General features: G+C 52.4%; 2 protein-coding genes across 2 annotated transcripts; one reads left to right on the top strand and one right to left on the bottom strand.

Annotated features, from left to right (window-relative positions):
* Positions 1-2,747: 2,747 nt before the first annotated feature.
* On the top strand, positions 2,748-6,587 carry LOC121858566 (basic salivary proline-rich protein 2-like). The gene is made up of 5 exons (XM_042355056.1): positions 2,748-2,913; positions 3,353-3,713; positions 4,320-4,721; positions 5,104-5,460; positions 6,113-6,587. Exons 1-5 carry the CDS (start codon positions 2,748-2,750, stop codon positions 6,585-6,587), a joined length of 1,761 nt encoding a protein of 586 aa, XP_042210990.1.
* A 1,440-nt stretch (positions 6,588-8,027) lies between these two features.
* On the bottom strand, positions 8,028-8,381 carry LOC121858565 (eukaryotic translation initiation factor 3 subunit A-like). Its single transcript, XM_042355055.1, has one exon. The coding sequence runs from the start codon at positions 8,379-8,381 to the stop codon at positions 8,028-8,030; it is 354 nt and encodes a 117-aa protein (XP_042210989.1).
* Between the last annotated feature and the right edge of the window lie 5,899 nt (positions 8,382-14,280).

The following is a 14,280-nucleotide window of genomic DNA, read 5'->3' as shown; positions in this document are numbered from 1 at the left end:
CCTTAACTGTGATTGGTGGACTAAATGTCATCACCATAATACAACCAATAGGAGAACAGAGCAGTAAGTCAGCATAACACCCCAACTTATGTTTTCCTGTTGGATATTTAGTCTCCTTTACATTGTTCATGATGCGATGATACTGGAAGTGCGATGGGCAGTGTATTTATATAACGTCATATCTTCCATTGTTCTAAATAGTGCTCAAACAACTGCCCCCAGAGGAACTACAGGTGTCGTACATATTGCATTCGTCCAACAATTCATTCCTTAACTGTGATTGGTGGACTAAAATGTAAATACACCATAATACAGCCAATAGGAGAACAGAGCAGTAAGTCAGCATAACACCCCAACTTATGTTTTCCTGTTGGATATTTAGTCTCCTTTACATTGTTCATGATGCGATGATACTGGAAATGCGATGGGCGGTGTATTTATTTAACGTCATATCTCCCATTGTTCTAAATAGTGCTCAAACAACTGTCCCAGGGGCACTACAGGGGTAGCACGTCAGACCCTCTCGCTTACCATACCAGGTGCAACGCCCCCTGGGGCCCTCTCAGGGGCGTCGGAGAGATTAAAGGCCCTCCCAGAGGAGGCAGCGTCCCCAGGGGCCATTCCAGGGACGTCGGTGAAACCAGGGGTCCTCACAGTAAGGCGGCGCTGCAAGGGGCCGTCCAAGGGGCGGCCACAACACGCAGGGCCACTTTCAGGGGCGGCAGCGAACAATGGGGCCCGACCAGGGGCGGCAGTAACCTCCAGGGATCCTCCCAGCGAGGGCGGCGACCCCAGGGGTCCTCACAGGAAGACGGCACCCCCAGCGGCTCTCAGGGGCGGCGGCGCTCTCTGGGACCTTTCCAGGTTCCGTGGTGACCATAGGGGTGATCTCAGGTGCGTCGTCGTCCCCATAGGCCCACCCAGGGGCTACGGTGCCCTCTCCCAGGAGCCCTATAACTTGCTTGGTCGTGGTGTCGTACAATTGCATACGTCCTGCAATTCCTTCCTTAACTGTGATTGGTGGACTAAAATGTAAATCCACCAAATTTCAGCCAATAGGAGAACAGAGCAGTAAGTCAGCACAACACCCCAACTTATGTTTTCCTGTTGGATATTTAGTCTCCTTTACATTGTTCATGATGCGATGATATTGGAAATGCGATGGGCAGTATATATATTTAACGTCATATCTCCCATTGTTTCGTAGATTTACTAAAACAACACTTTGTCAGGGGCCTTCTGCGGGTAGCATCAGACCACTAAACACCGCACAGGTGCAACGCCCCTGGGGCCCTCTCCAGGGGCGTCGGAGAGAGATTAAGGCCTCCCAGAGGCAGCGTCTGAGGGGCCCATTCCAGGAGGACGTCGGTGAAACCAGGGGTCCTCACAGGAAAGAGCGGCACTGCAAGGGAGCCGATCAAGGGCGTATACAACCGCATGAGGAGCCCCTTTCAGGGGCAACGAACAATGGGGCCCAGGCAGGGCAGCAGTAACCCTGAGGATCCTCCCCATCGAGGCAGCGACCCAGGGGTCCTCACAGGAAAAGCCGGCACCCCAAGCAGGCGTCTCAGAGGCCGGCGGCGCTCTCTAGGACCTTCCAGGTTCGTGGTGACCTAGGGGCCCTCTCCAGGTGCACGTCGTCGTCCCCATAGGCCTCCCAGGGGCTCACGGTGCCCTCTCCCAGGGCCTATAACTGGCGAATGTGGTGTCGTACATATTGCATCGTCTATAATTCCTTCATAACTGTGATTGGGTGGACTAAAATGTAAATCCCTCAAAATTACAATAATAAAGACAGAGCAGTAAGTCAGCATAACACCCCAACTTATGTTTTCTGTTGGATATTTAGTCTCCTTTACATTGTTCATGATCACGATGATACTGTGGAGATTAAGTGGGCAGTGTATTTATATAGCAATCACCATCTTCATTGTTCACAATAATTGCTTTCGAACAACCTTTGGAAGAACTTCCACCAGGTGTCTTACATATTGCATTCGTCCAACAATTCATTCCTTAACTGTGATTGGTGGACTAAAATGTAAATACACCATAATACAGCCAATAGGAGAACAGAGCAGTAAGTCAGCATAACACCCCAACTTATGTTTTCCTGTTGGATATTTAGTCTCCTTTACATTGTTCATGATGCGATGATACTGGAAGTGCGATGGGCAGTGTATTTATATAACGTCATATCTTCCATTGTTCTAAATAGTGCTTAAACAACTGTCCCCAGAGGAACTACAGGTGTTGTACATATTGCATACGTCCAACAATTCCTTCCTTAACTGTGATTGGTGGACTAAAATATAAATCCACCATATTACAGCCAATAGGAGAACAGAGCAGTAAGTCAGCATAACACCCCAACTTATGTTTTCCTGTTGGATATTTAGTCTCCTTTATATTGTTCATGATGCGATGATACTGGAAATGCGATGGGCAGTGTATTTATAAAACGTCATATCTCCCATTGTTCTAAATAGTGCTTAAACAACTGTCCCAGGGGCATTACAGGGGTAGCACATCAGACCCTTTCGTTTGCCATACCAGGTGCAACGCCCCCTGGGGCCCTCTCAGGGGCGTCGTAGAGCTCAAAGGCCCTCCCAGAGGAGGCAGTGTCCCCAGGGGCCGTTCCAGGGACTTCTGTGAAACCAGGGGTCCTCACAGGAAGGCTGCGCTGCAAGGGGCCTATCAAGGGGCGGCCATAAATACAGGTCCCGTTTCAGGGGCGGCAGCGACCCATGGGGGCCTTACCAGGGGCGGCACTAACCTCCAGGGATCTTCCTAGAGACGACGGCGACCCCAGGGGTTCTCACAGGAAGACGGCACCCTCAGGGGCCCTATCAGGGGCGGCGGCGCCCTCAGGGACCTTCCCAGGTGCCGTGGACACCCTAGGGGCCCTCTCAGGTGCGTCGTCGTCCCCAAAAACCCTCCCAGGGGAAGCAGTGCCCTCTCCCAGGAGCCCTATAGCTTGCTTGGTCTTGGTTTTGTACATATTGCATAAGTCCGGCAATTCCTTCCTTAACTCTGATTGGTGGACTGAAATGTAAATCCACCAAATTACAGCCAATAGGAGAACAGAGCAGTAAGTCAGCACAACACCCCAACTTATGTTTTCCTGTTGGATATTTAGTCTCCTTTACATTGTTCATGATGCGATGATACTGGAAATGCGATGGGCAGTGTTTATATAACGTCATATCTCCCATTGCTCTAAATAGTGCTCAAACAACTGCCCCAGGGGCACTGCAGGGGTAGCACATCAGGCCCTCCCGTTTGCCATAGCAAGTGCAACACCCCCTGGGGCCCTTTTAGGGGCGTCGGATTTGCTCAAAGGCCCTCCCAGAGGAGGCAGCGTCCCCAGGGGGTGTTCCAGGGACGGCGGTGAAACCAGAGGTCCTCACAGGAAGGAGGCACTGCAAGGGGCCGTCCAAGGGGCGGCCACAACCCCAGGGTCTCTTTCAGGGGGGGGGGGCAGCGACCCAAGGGGCCCTACCACGGGTGGCAGCAACCTCAGGGCCTGACAAGAGACAGCGGTTAGCCCAGGGGCCCTCCCAGGATCGTAGACGACCACAGGGATCCGCCCAGAGATGGCGGCGACCCCAGGGGTCCTCACAGGAAGACCGCACCCCCAGGTGCCCTCTCAGGGGCGGTGGCGCCCTCAGGGACCTTCCCAGGTGCCGTGGTGACCCTAGGGGCCCTCTCAGGTGCGTCGTCGTCCCCAAACGCCCTCCCAGGGGCTGCGGTGCCCTCTCCCTGGAGCCCTATAACTTGCTTGGTCGTGGTGTTGTACATATTGCATACGTCCGGCAATGCCTTCCTTAACTGTGATTGGTGGACTAAAATGTAAATACACCAAATTTCAGCCAATAGGAGAACAGAGCAGTAAGTCAGCACAACACTCCATCTTATGTTTTCCTGTTGGATATTTAGTCTCCTTTACATTGTTCATGATGCGATGATATTGGAAATGCGATGGGCAGTATATATATTTAACATCATATCTCCCAGTGTTCTAAATGGTGCTAAAACAACTGCCCCCAGAGGAACTACAGGTGTTGTACATATTGCATTCGTCCAACAATTCATTCCTTAACTGTGATTGGTGGACTAAAATGTAAATACACCATAATACAGCCAATAGGAGAACAGAGCAGTAAGTCAGCATAACACCCCAACTTATGTTTTCCTGTTGGATATTTAGTCTCCTTTACATTGTTCATGATGCGATGATACTGGAAATGCGATGGGCAGTGTATTTATAAACGTCATATCTCCCATTGTTCTAAATAGTGCTTAAACAACTGTCCCAGGGGCACTACAGGGGTAGCACATCAGACCCTCTCGCTTACCATACCAGGTGCAACGCCCCCTGGGGCCCTCTCAGGGGCGTCGGAGAGATTAAAGGCCCTCCCAGAGGAGGCAGCGTCCCCAGGGGCCATTCCAGGGACGTCGGTGAAACCAGGGGTCCTCACAGGAAGGCGGCGCTGCAAGGGGCCGTCCAAGGGGCGGCCACAACACGCAGGGCCACTTTCAGGGGCGGCAGCGCACAATGGGGCCCGACCAGGGGCGGCAGTAACCTCCAGGGATCCTCCCAGCGAGGGCGGCGACCCCAGGGGTCCTCACAGGAAGACGGCACCCCCAGCGGCTCTCAGGGGCGGCGGCGCTCTCTGGGACCTTCCCAGGTTCCGTGGTGACCATAAGGGTCCTCTCAGGTGCGTCGTCGTCCCCATAGGCCCACCCAGGGGCTACGGTGCCCTCTCCCAGGAGCCCTATAACTTGCTTGGTCTTGGTGTCGTACATATTGCATACGTCTCGCAATTCCTTCCTTGACTGTGATTGGTGGACTAAAATGTAAATCCACCAAATTTCAGCCAATAAGAGAACAGAGCAGTAAGTCAGCACAATTCCCCAACTTGGTTTTCCTGTTGGATATTTAGTCTCCTTTACATTGTTCATGATGCGATGATACTGGAAATGCGATGGGCAGTATATATATTTAACGTCATATCTCCCATTGTTCTAAATAGTGCTCAAACAACTGTCCCAGGGGCACTACAGGGGTAGCACGTCAGACCCTCTCGCTTACCATACCAGGTGCAACGCCCCCTGGGGCCCTCTCAGGGGCGTCGGAGAGATTAAAGGCCCTCCCAGAGGAGGCAGCGTCCCCAGGGGCCATTCCAGGGACGTCGGTGAAACCAGGGGTCCTCACAGGAAGGCAGCGCTGCAAGGGGCCGTCCAAGGGGCGGCCACAACACGCAGGGCCCCTTTCAGGGGCGGCAGCGAACAATGGGGCCCGACCAGGGGCGGCAGTAACCTACAGGGATCCTCCCAGCGAGGGCGGCGACCCCAGGGGTCCTCACAGGAAGACGGCACCCCCAGCGGCCGTCTCAGGGGCGGCGGCGCTCTCTGGGACCTTCCCAGGTTCCGTGGTGACCCTAGGGGCCCTCTCAGGTGCGTCGTCGTCCCCATAGGCCCTCCCAGGGGCTACGGTGCCCTCTCCCAGGAGCCCTATAACTTGCTTGGTCTTGGTGTCGTACATATTGCATACGTCTCGCAATTCCTTCCTTGACTGTGATTGGTGGACTAAAATGTAAATCCACCAAATTACAGCCAATAGGAACAGAGCAGTAAGTCAGCATAACACCCCAACTTATGTTTTCCTGTTGGATATTTAGTCTCCTTTACATTGTTCATGATGCGATGATACTGGAAGTGCGATGGGCAGTGTATTTATATAACGTCATATCTCCCATTGTTCTAAATAGTGCTCAAACAACTGCCCCCAGAGGAACTACAGGTGTCTTACATATTGCATTCGTCCAACAATTCATTCCTTAACTGTGATTGGTGGACTAAAATGTAAATACACCATAATACAGCCAATAGGAGAACAGAGCAGTAAGTCAGCACAACACCCCAACTTATGTTTTCCTGTTGGATATTTAGTCTCCTTTACATTGTTCATGATGCGATGATACTGGAAGTGCGATGGGCAGTGTATTTAAATAACGTCATATCTTCCATTGTTCTAAATAGTGCTTAAACAACTGTCCCAGGGGCATTACAGGGGTAGCACATCAGACCCTTTCGTTTGCCATTCCAGGTGCAACGCCCCCTGGGGCCCTCTCAGGGGCGTCGTAGAGCTCAAAGGCCCTCCCAGAGGAGGCAGTGTCCCCAGGGGCCGTTCCAGGGACGTCTGTGAAACCAGGGGTCCTCACAGGAAGGCTGCGCTGCAAGGGGCCTTCCAAGGGGCGGCCATAAATACAGGTCCCGTTTCAGGGGCGGCAGCGACCCATGGGGGCCTTACCAGGGGCGGCACTAACCTCCAGGGATCATCCCAGAGACGACGGCGACCCCAGGGGTTCTCACAGGAAGACGGCACCCTCAGGGGCCCTATCAGGGGCGGCGGCGCCCTCAGGGACCTTCCCAGGTGCCGTGGACACCCTAGGGGCCCTCTCAGATGCGTCGTCGTCCCCAAAAACCCTCCCAGGGGAAGCAGTGCCCTCTCCCAGGAGCCCTATAGCTTGCTTGGTCTTGGTTTTGTACAAATTGCATACGTCCGGCAATTCCTTCCTTAACTCTGATTGGTGGACTGAAATGTAAATCCACCAAATTACAGCCAATAGGAGAACAGAGCAGTAAGTTAGCACAACACCCCAACTTATGTTTTCCTGTTGGATATTTAGTCTCCTTTACATTGTTCATGATGCGATGATACTGGAAATGCAATCGGCAGTGTATTTATTTAACATCATATCTCCCATTGTTCTAAATGGTGCTAAAACAACTGCCCCCAGAGGAACTACAGGTGTTGTACATATTGCATTCGTCCAACAATTCATTCCTTAACTGTGATTGGTGTATCAAGTGAAACATGTATATGGAGCAAGTAACAAGATCACTAGAGTACAAGATGATGTAATCGCTAGATTAGGGTACGAATAAAAGTGCCTCTGGCAGTATGTTCCTCAAGCAGATGTGAACAAAACTAAATGTAAAGTGTGTGGCCAGATATATGGCCACACACTCCTGTACTCACGCAGTTCCGAATGACTTACTCATTATGTATAGACCTAAACAAAGAATTTATTTGAAATAATCTGTAACATTCAATGCCATAATATCCTGACTATGGGGGTTAGTTATAACGACCCTTTGTGAACTACTATACACTGCAATTCTTTTGCGCTACCGCTCACAGGATGAGTATGGGTTGCACAATAAACTAGCCGCTGTAAGTGGCAAAAATAAAATTAATCCCTGCCTCCCTCTCTGTCTCCCTGCCTCCCTCCCTTTCTGCCTCCGTCCCTCCCTGCCTCTCTCCTTCCCTCCTGCCTCCCCTGCCTCCTCCCTCCCTGCCTCCCCTCCCTCCTCCCCCTCCTGCCTCCTTCCCTCTCCCTCCCTCCTCCCTCCCCCTGCCTCCTCCTTCACTCCCTGCCTGCCTTCCTCCCTCATTCCCTGGCTCCCTCCATCCCTCCCTGCCTCCCTCCCCTGCCTCCCTCCCTCCTCCTCCCTCCCTACCTTCCTCCCTCATGGCCTCCTGCCCACCTCCCCTGCCTACCTCCCTGCTCCATCCCTGCCTCCCTGCCTGCCATCCTCCATGCCTCCCTACCCACATCCCTGCCTCTCTTTTAGCCATCTCTACCCTCCTACTTCTCTCCCTGCCTCCTTGCATCCCACGCTGCCCTCGTCCCTGCCTCCGTCCCTGCCTCCCTCTCTGCCTCCGTCCCTGCCTCCGTCCCTGCCTCCCTCTGCCTCCGTCCCTGCCTCCGTCCCTGCCTCCGTCCCTGACACCCTCCCTGCCTCCGTCCCTGCCTCCGTCACTGCCTCCCTCTCTGCCTCCGTCCCTGCCTCCGTCCCTGCCTCCGTCCCTGCCTGCCTGCTAGCCGACCACTCTTCTTGCCTGCTGCATGCCTACGTGCCTACTTGATCTCCCTGCCTATCTCCCTACCTGCCAGCCTCCCTGCCTGACTGCCTCCCTCACTCGCCCCTTCCTTGCTTGGTTGTCTGCTGGGGTCTCAGCTGCCCCTGCGCGGGCCCTTGGGATCGCAGCCGCCCCTGGGAGGGTCTCTGCGGACACAACCGCACCTGGGAGGTCCTCTGGGGTCGCTGCCGCCCCTGGCAGAGCCCCTATGGTCGCTGACACCTCTGGGAGGGCACCTGGGGTCACCGCCGTACCTGGGAGGGCCTCTAGGGTCGCTGCCGCACCTGGGAAGGCCCTTGGGGCCAGAGGTGCACCTGAGAGCGCCCCTACGGACGCCGTTGACTGGGGGAGGGCCCCTGTGGGTGCCTCCACCCCTGAGAGGGCCCCGAGGGATGCTCCCGCTCTTGGGCCGGCTTCTGGGGTCGCCGGTGCCCATGGAAAGGCCCATGGGGACACTGACGCCCGTGGAAGGGCCCCTGGAGCAGTTGTTGTCGCACCATTTACAAAAATGGGAGATATGACGTTATATAAATACACTGCCCATCGCATTTCCAGTATCATCGCATCATGAACAATGTAAAGGAGACTAAATATCCAACAGGAAAACATAAGTTGGGGTGTTATGCTGACTTACTGCTCTGTATGTAATTTGATGGGTTGATCTGTCTGGATTGAGGAAAATTAGACGTATGCAATATGTTTTATACGACTATAAGCAAGTATAGGGCTCTGGGAAGGCTCACATATAGGAGAACCTATAAGAGACAAACGACACACCTAGGAAAGGCCCTATGAGGTGCCCTGAGACCCTGTGCCGCCCACTCTGCTGGGGATCTCTGGAATTCTGCCTGGTGAACTGAAAATGGCGCCCTTGGACCAGCCCTTACAATGCCATGCTGTGAGGCCCTGGTTTCGCAACGTCTGGAATAACACAGGGCGCTGCCTCCTCTGGAAGACACCAATCTCTCCGACGCCTGAAGGCTGAAATGACATTTTTCAGTATAATGGCGAGAGAATTGATGTGCCTACCTACGTGCCTGGGACGTTTCTTTGTTTACCCAGAACAATGGGAATATAGCGTTAAATGACCACACTGCCCATAGCATTTTCAGTATCAACCATCATGAACAATGTATAAGGACTAAATATCAACAGAAATATAAGTTGGGGTGTTATACTGACTTACTGCTCTGTTCTCCTATTGGCTGTAATATGAGTGTATATATATTTTTAGTCCACCAATCACGATTAAAGGAAGAATTGTTGGGCCGAATGCAATATGTACAACACCTGTAGTTCCTCTGGGGGTTTGTTGTTTTGGCACCATTTAGAACAAGAGATATGACGTTAAATGCTATACACTACCGCCAGCATTTCCGTCGTATCATACATCATGAACAATGTAAAGAATAAATATCAACAGGAAAACATATAAGTTGGGTGTTGTGCTGACTTACTGCTCATATTTCTCCTATTGGCTGAAATTTAAAGGTGTGTGTTACATTTTGATCCATAATCTGATTAAGGAAGGCATTGCGGAGCGTATGCAATATAATACAACACTGCGACCAAGCAAGTTAGGGCTCAGGGAGGGCCACGCAGCCCCTGGGAGGCGTTTGGGAACGACAGCGCACCTGGGAGGGCCCTTCCGGGAATCACTGGCACCTGGAAGGTCCTGGGAGCGCCACCTGCCCCCTGAGAGGGGCACCTGGGGTCACCCGTCTTCCTGTGAGGCCCTAGGGGTCGCCGCCATCTCTGGGCAGATCCCTGTGGTAAATCTCCCCGATCCTGGGAGGCCCCTGGGTGCCGCTGTCTTTTAGCAAGGCCCTGGGGTTTCAGCCACCGTGTTGGGGCCCCTTGGGTGCTGCCCCAGAAAGACCTGGGGTTGTGGCTTGGGACGGCCCCTTGCGGTCTGCCCTCCTTCCTGCTTGAGGGACCTCTGGTTTCACCGCCGTCCCTGGAACACCCCCTGGGGGCGCTGCCTCCTCTACAGGAGGGGCCTTTGAAACAAATCAGGCACTTCTGAGGGCCCCAGAAACGTTGCGCACTATAGCAAACAGGAGGCCTGATGTACTACCCCTGCAGTGCCCTGGGAGGCGGTTGTTTGCAAACACTATTTAGAACAATGGGAGATATGGCCGTTATATAAATACACTACTTATCGCATTTCGATATCATGCTTTGTCGTGAACAATGTAAAGGAGACTAAATATCCAACAGGAAAACACTGGGTTGATTGTTGTGTGACTTACTGCTCTGTTCTCCTGTGTGCTGAAATTTGGTGGTTGTTCAGTCCACCAATCAGAAGAGTTAAGGAAGGGGTGCGGGACTTATGCAATATGTACAAAACCAAGACCAAGCAAGCTATAGGGCTCCTGGGAGAGGCACCTTCCCCTAGGAGGTTTTGGGAGGACTGTGGCCGCACCTAAAGGGGGAGCCCCTAAATTAATCCCAGGCGGCACCTGGGAAGGTCCTGAGGCGCCGCCGCCTGATGGGAACTGAAATGCTGTGAGCCCTGGGTGTGATAAACCTCTGGGAAGATCGCAAATTGTTGCCTGATGAGCCCGTGGGTCTATACCCACTTACAAACAGACCCTGTATTTATGGCACTTGGTGGGCCTGCAAACTGTGAGGGACCCTGGTTCAAAGTCCTGGGTGACAGCCTGGGGACACACGCCTCCCTCCTGGGGAGGGAGCGCTGAGCTCTACGACGCCCTGGAGAGGGCCCCAGGGGAGCCGTTGCACCTGGTATACGTGAGCAGGGTCTGATGTACCCTGTAATGTGCCCTGGGACAGTTGTTGCACTATTTAGAACAATGGGAGATGCTGACGTTTTATCGTCACTGCCCATCAACGTTTCCAATATCATGCATCATGAACAATGTAAAAAGGGGCTAAATATCAACGAAGGAGAAAACATAAGTTGGTGACTGTGCAAACACACTGCTCTGTTCTCCTATTGGCTGAAATTTGGTGGATTTGTTTTGGTCTAATCTGATTAAGGAAGGAATTGGGGGTATTGTGCAATTGTCTGACTTACCGATACGGCAAGTTATGGGCTCCTGGGAAGGCGCAACCCCTGGGTGAACCTACGGGACAACGACACTGAGGATACCCTATGGTCACCACAGAACCTGGAAAGGTCCCAGAAGCCGCCGCCCCTAGGAAACGCTAGGGGTACGTCTTCCACCAGGGGACCCTGGGGTGCCGCCCTCGCTGGGAGGATCCACCGAGTTACTGCCGCCCCTGGTTGGGCCCAGTATTTCGCTGCCGCCTAGAAAGTAGCCCTGCGTGTTATAGCCCTTATGGGCCTTACCTTTCCTGTGGACGTCCCTGGAATGGCCCTGAAGACGCTGCCTCCTCTGGGAAGACCTTTAATCTCCGGCGCCCCTGAGAGGCACCCAGGGCATTGCCTGGTATGATGGCGAGGAAGGGGTCTGACATGCTACCCTGTAGTGCCCCTGGGACAGTTGTTTTAAGCACTATTTAGAACAATGAGGAATGTGACGTTTTTATAAATGCACCACCATCGCACTTGGTATCATCGCATCATGAACAATGTAAAGGGGCTTTAAATATCCAACAGGAAAACATAAGTTACGGTCTTATGCTGACTTACCTCCTGTTCTCCTATTGCTACTAATATAGTGTATATATATTTTTAGTCACAATCACAGTTAAAGGAAGAGATTGTTGGGCCGAATGCAATATGTACACAACACTATATGATTCCTCTAGGGGGCAGTTGTTTTAGCACCATTTAGAACAATGGGAATGTGACGATAAATATATATACTGCCCATACATTTCCAATATCATACATCTTTGAACAGTAGTATAGGAGACTAAATATCAACAGGAAAACTGCAGTTGGGGTGTTGCTGACTTACTGCTCTGTTCTCTAATGGCTTTCAAATTTGGTGGATTTACATTTTGATCCACCAATCACAGTTCAGAAGGAATTACTTGGAGGCCGTATTAATACGTTATCGACACCGACCAAGCAAGTTATAGGCTCCCTGGGAGAGAGAGAGCACCATAACCCCTGGTGAGGCCCTATAGGGGACGACGACGCACCTGAGATCACCCTATGGTCACCAGGAACCTGGGAAGATTCCCAGAAGAGGCGCTTGCACCCTAAAACCGCTGGGGTGTGAAATCTTCCCTAGAGGACCCTGAAATTTGCCGCCCTACGCCTGGGAATCCCTGGAGAGTTACTACCGCCCTGGTCAGAGCCCCATTGTTCGCTGCCGCCCTGAAAGTAGCCCTGCGTGTTATGTACTTGTGGTTGGCCTTACAGCGCCATGCCTGTGAGACTGGTGCCCACCGACGTCCCTGGAATAGCCCCTGGGGACGCTGCCTCCTCCTGGGAGGCCTTTAATCTCTCGACGCCCCTAGAAAGAGAGGGCCCCCGGGGGCTTCGTTGCACCTGGTAATGCAGGAAGGTCTGACGTGCTACCTATGAGTGCCCTGGGGACAGTTGTTTGAGCACTATTTAGAACAATGAGGAATATGACGTCTGAGCCGGCCCACCGCCCTGCATTTCCGTATCCTTCGCATCATAGACAATGTAAAGGAGACTAAATATCCAACAGGGAAAACATAAGTTGGGGTATTATGCTGACTTACTGCTCTGTTCTCCTATTGGCTGTATTATAGATATATTACATTTAGTCACCAATCACAATTCAGGAATGAATTGTTGGACAGATGCAATACTCGCCCTGCCCTATAGTTCCTCATAAGGCAATTTAATTTAAAGCACTATTTGAACAATGGGAAGATATGACATTATATAAATACTGCCATCGCCTTCCAGTATCATCGCCATCATGAACAATGTAAAGACTAAAATATCAACAGGCTTTATAGAACACGGTGTTATGCTGACTTACTGCTCTATTTCTCCCTATTGGCTCATATTATGGGTATGTTCCTTGGTCCTCAATCACAGTTAAAGGGCCAATTGTTGGACAGATGCACAATATATCACGACACCTGTAGTTCCTCTGAGGGCGGTTATTTGACGCTACTTAGAACAATGGAAGTACCAACATAAATACTGCCATCACGCATTTCCGTATCGCATGTGAACAATATAAGGGGCCGTATCCAGCAGGAAAGGCGCAAGTTGGGGTGCGCCTTTTGACTTACTGCTCTGTTCTCCTATTGGCTGTAATTTGGTGTATTAACATTTTAGTCCACCAATCACAGTTAAGTAAGGAATTGCTGGACGTATGCTATAAGTACGATACCACGACCAGACAAACTATAGGACTCCTGGGAGGGGGCACTGCTTCTCCTGGTAGGGCGTTTCGGGTTGCAGACGCTCTTGAGAGTGCCCCTGGGTTCGCCGCCACTACTAGGAGGTCCCCTGGGGTTCCGCTGCCCTTGGGTGTTACTCTGGGGGCGCAGCTGACATGGTAACACCACTGACTTTCTTCTGTTAAGGCTTATTTTACTAGGTCAGACGAGGAAGCTCAGGAATGGATGGACATTTAATGGCCACCATAGCTGCCACCACAGTATACTCCTTAGGTAGTTTGTTGATTTTTCTGACTGATCTGTGATGTTGGGGCGCTATTTGATCTGCACCGTTATGACATTGTGGGTGTTGAAATATCGAGATTTCAGTGCCATGGAATGAGCTATGGGAACTGGTTGCAGAGAGATCATGATCGATGTTATCAACAACAGAGGTAGTAAACACTCCAGTCATGAGAGTAGGTGGGCATCCAGCTCCCAAGGCTTCACAGTGAGCAACAGCAGAGTTTGTCAGATCTGTAGACATACTCAGGACCCTCTCATAGGACACAGACAGCCCCACCTGGTAAAGCGTGTCATTCAAATCCTTCGACCTGGTTTTAGCATGCACATATACTCTAAGATAAAGAGGTAAAGGTGGTTCTCATTTATGACTGTGTTGGGCGCTCTCAGGTGCACCTCTGGCCCCAAGGGCCTTCCCAGGTGCGGCAGCGACCCTAGAGGCCCTCCCAGGTACGGCGGTGACCCCAGGTGCCCTCCCAGAGGTGTCAGCGACCCTAGGGGCTCTGCCAGGGGCGGCAGCGACCCCAGAGGCCCTCCCAGGTGCGGTTGTGTCCGCAGAGGCCCTCCCAGGGGCGGCTGCGATCCCAAGGGCCCGCGCAGGGGCAGCTGAGACCCCAGCAGACAACCAAGCAAGGAAGGGGCGAGTGAGGGAGGCAGTCAGGCAGGGAGGCTGGCAGGTAGGGAGATAGGCAGGGAGATCAAGTAGGCACGTAGGCATGCAGCAGGCAAGAAGAGTGGTCGGCTAGCAGGCAGGCAGGGACGGAGGCAGGGACGGAGGCAGGGACGGAGGCAGAGAGGGA

Source organism: Homarus americanus, unplaced genomic scaffold, assembly GCF_018991925.1.
Source record: "Homarus americanus isolate GMGI-L3 unplaced genomic scaffold, GMGI_Hamer_2.0 scaffold74, whole genome shotgun sequence".
Lineage (NCBI taxonomy): Eukaryota > Metazoa > Arthropoda > Malacostraca > Decapoda > Nephropidae > Homarus > Homarus americanus.
This window is presented reverse-complemented; position numbering and strand designations above follow the sequence as displayed.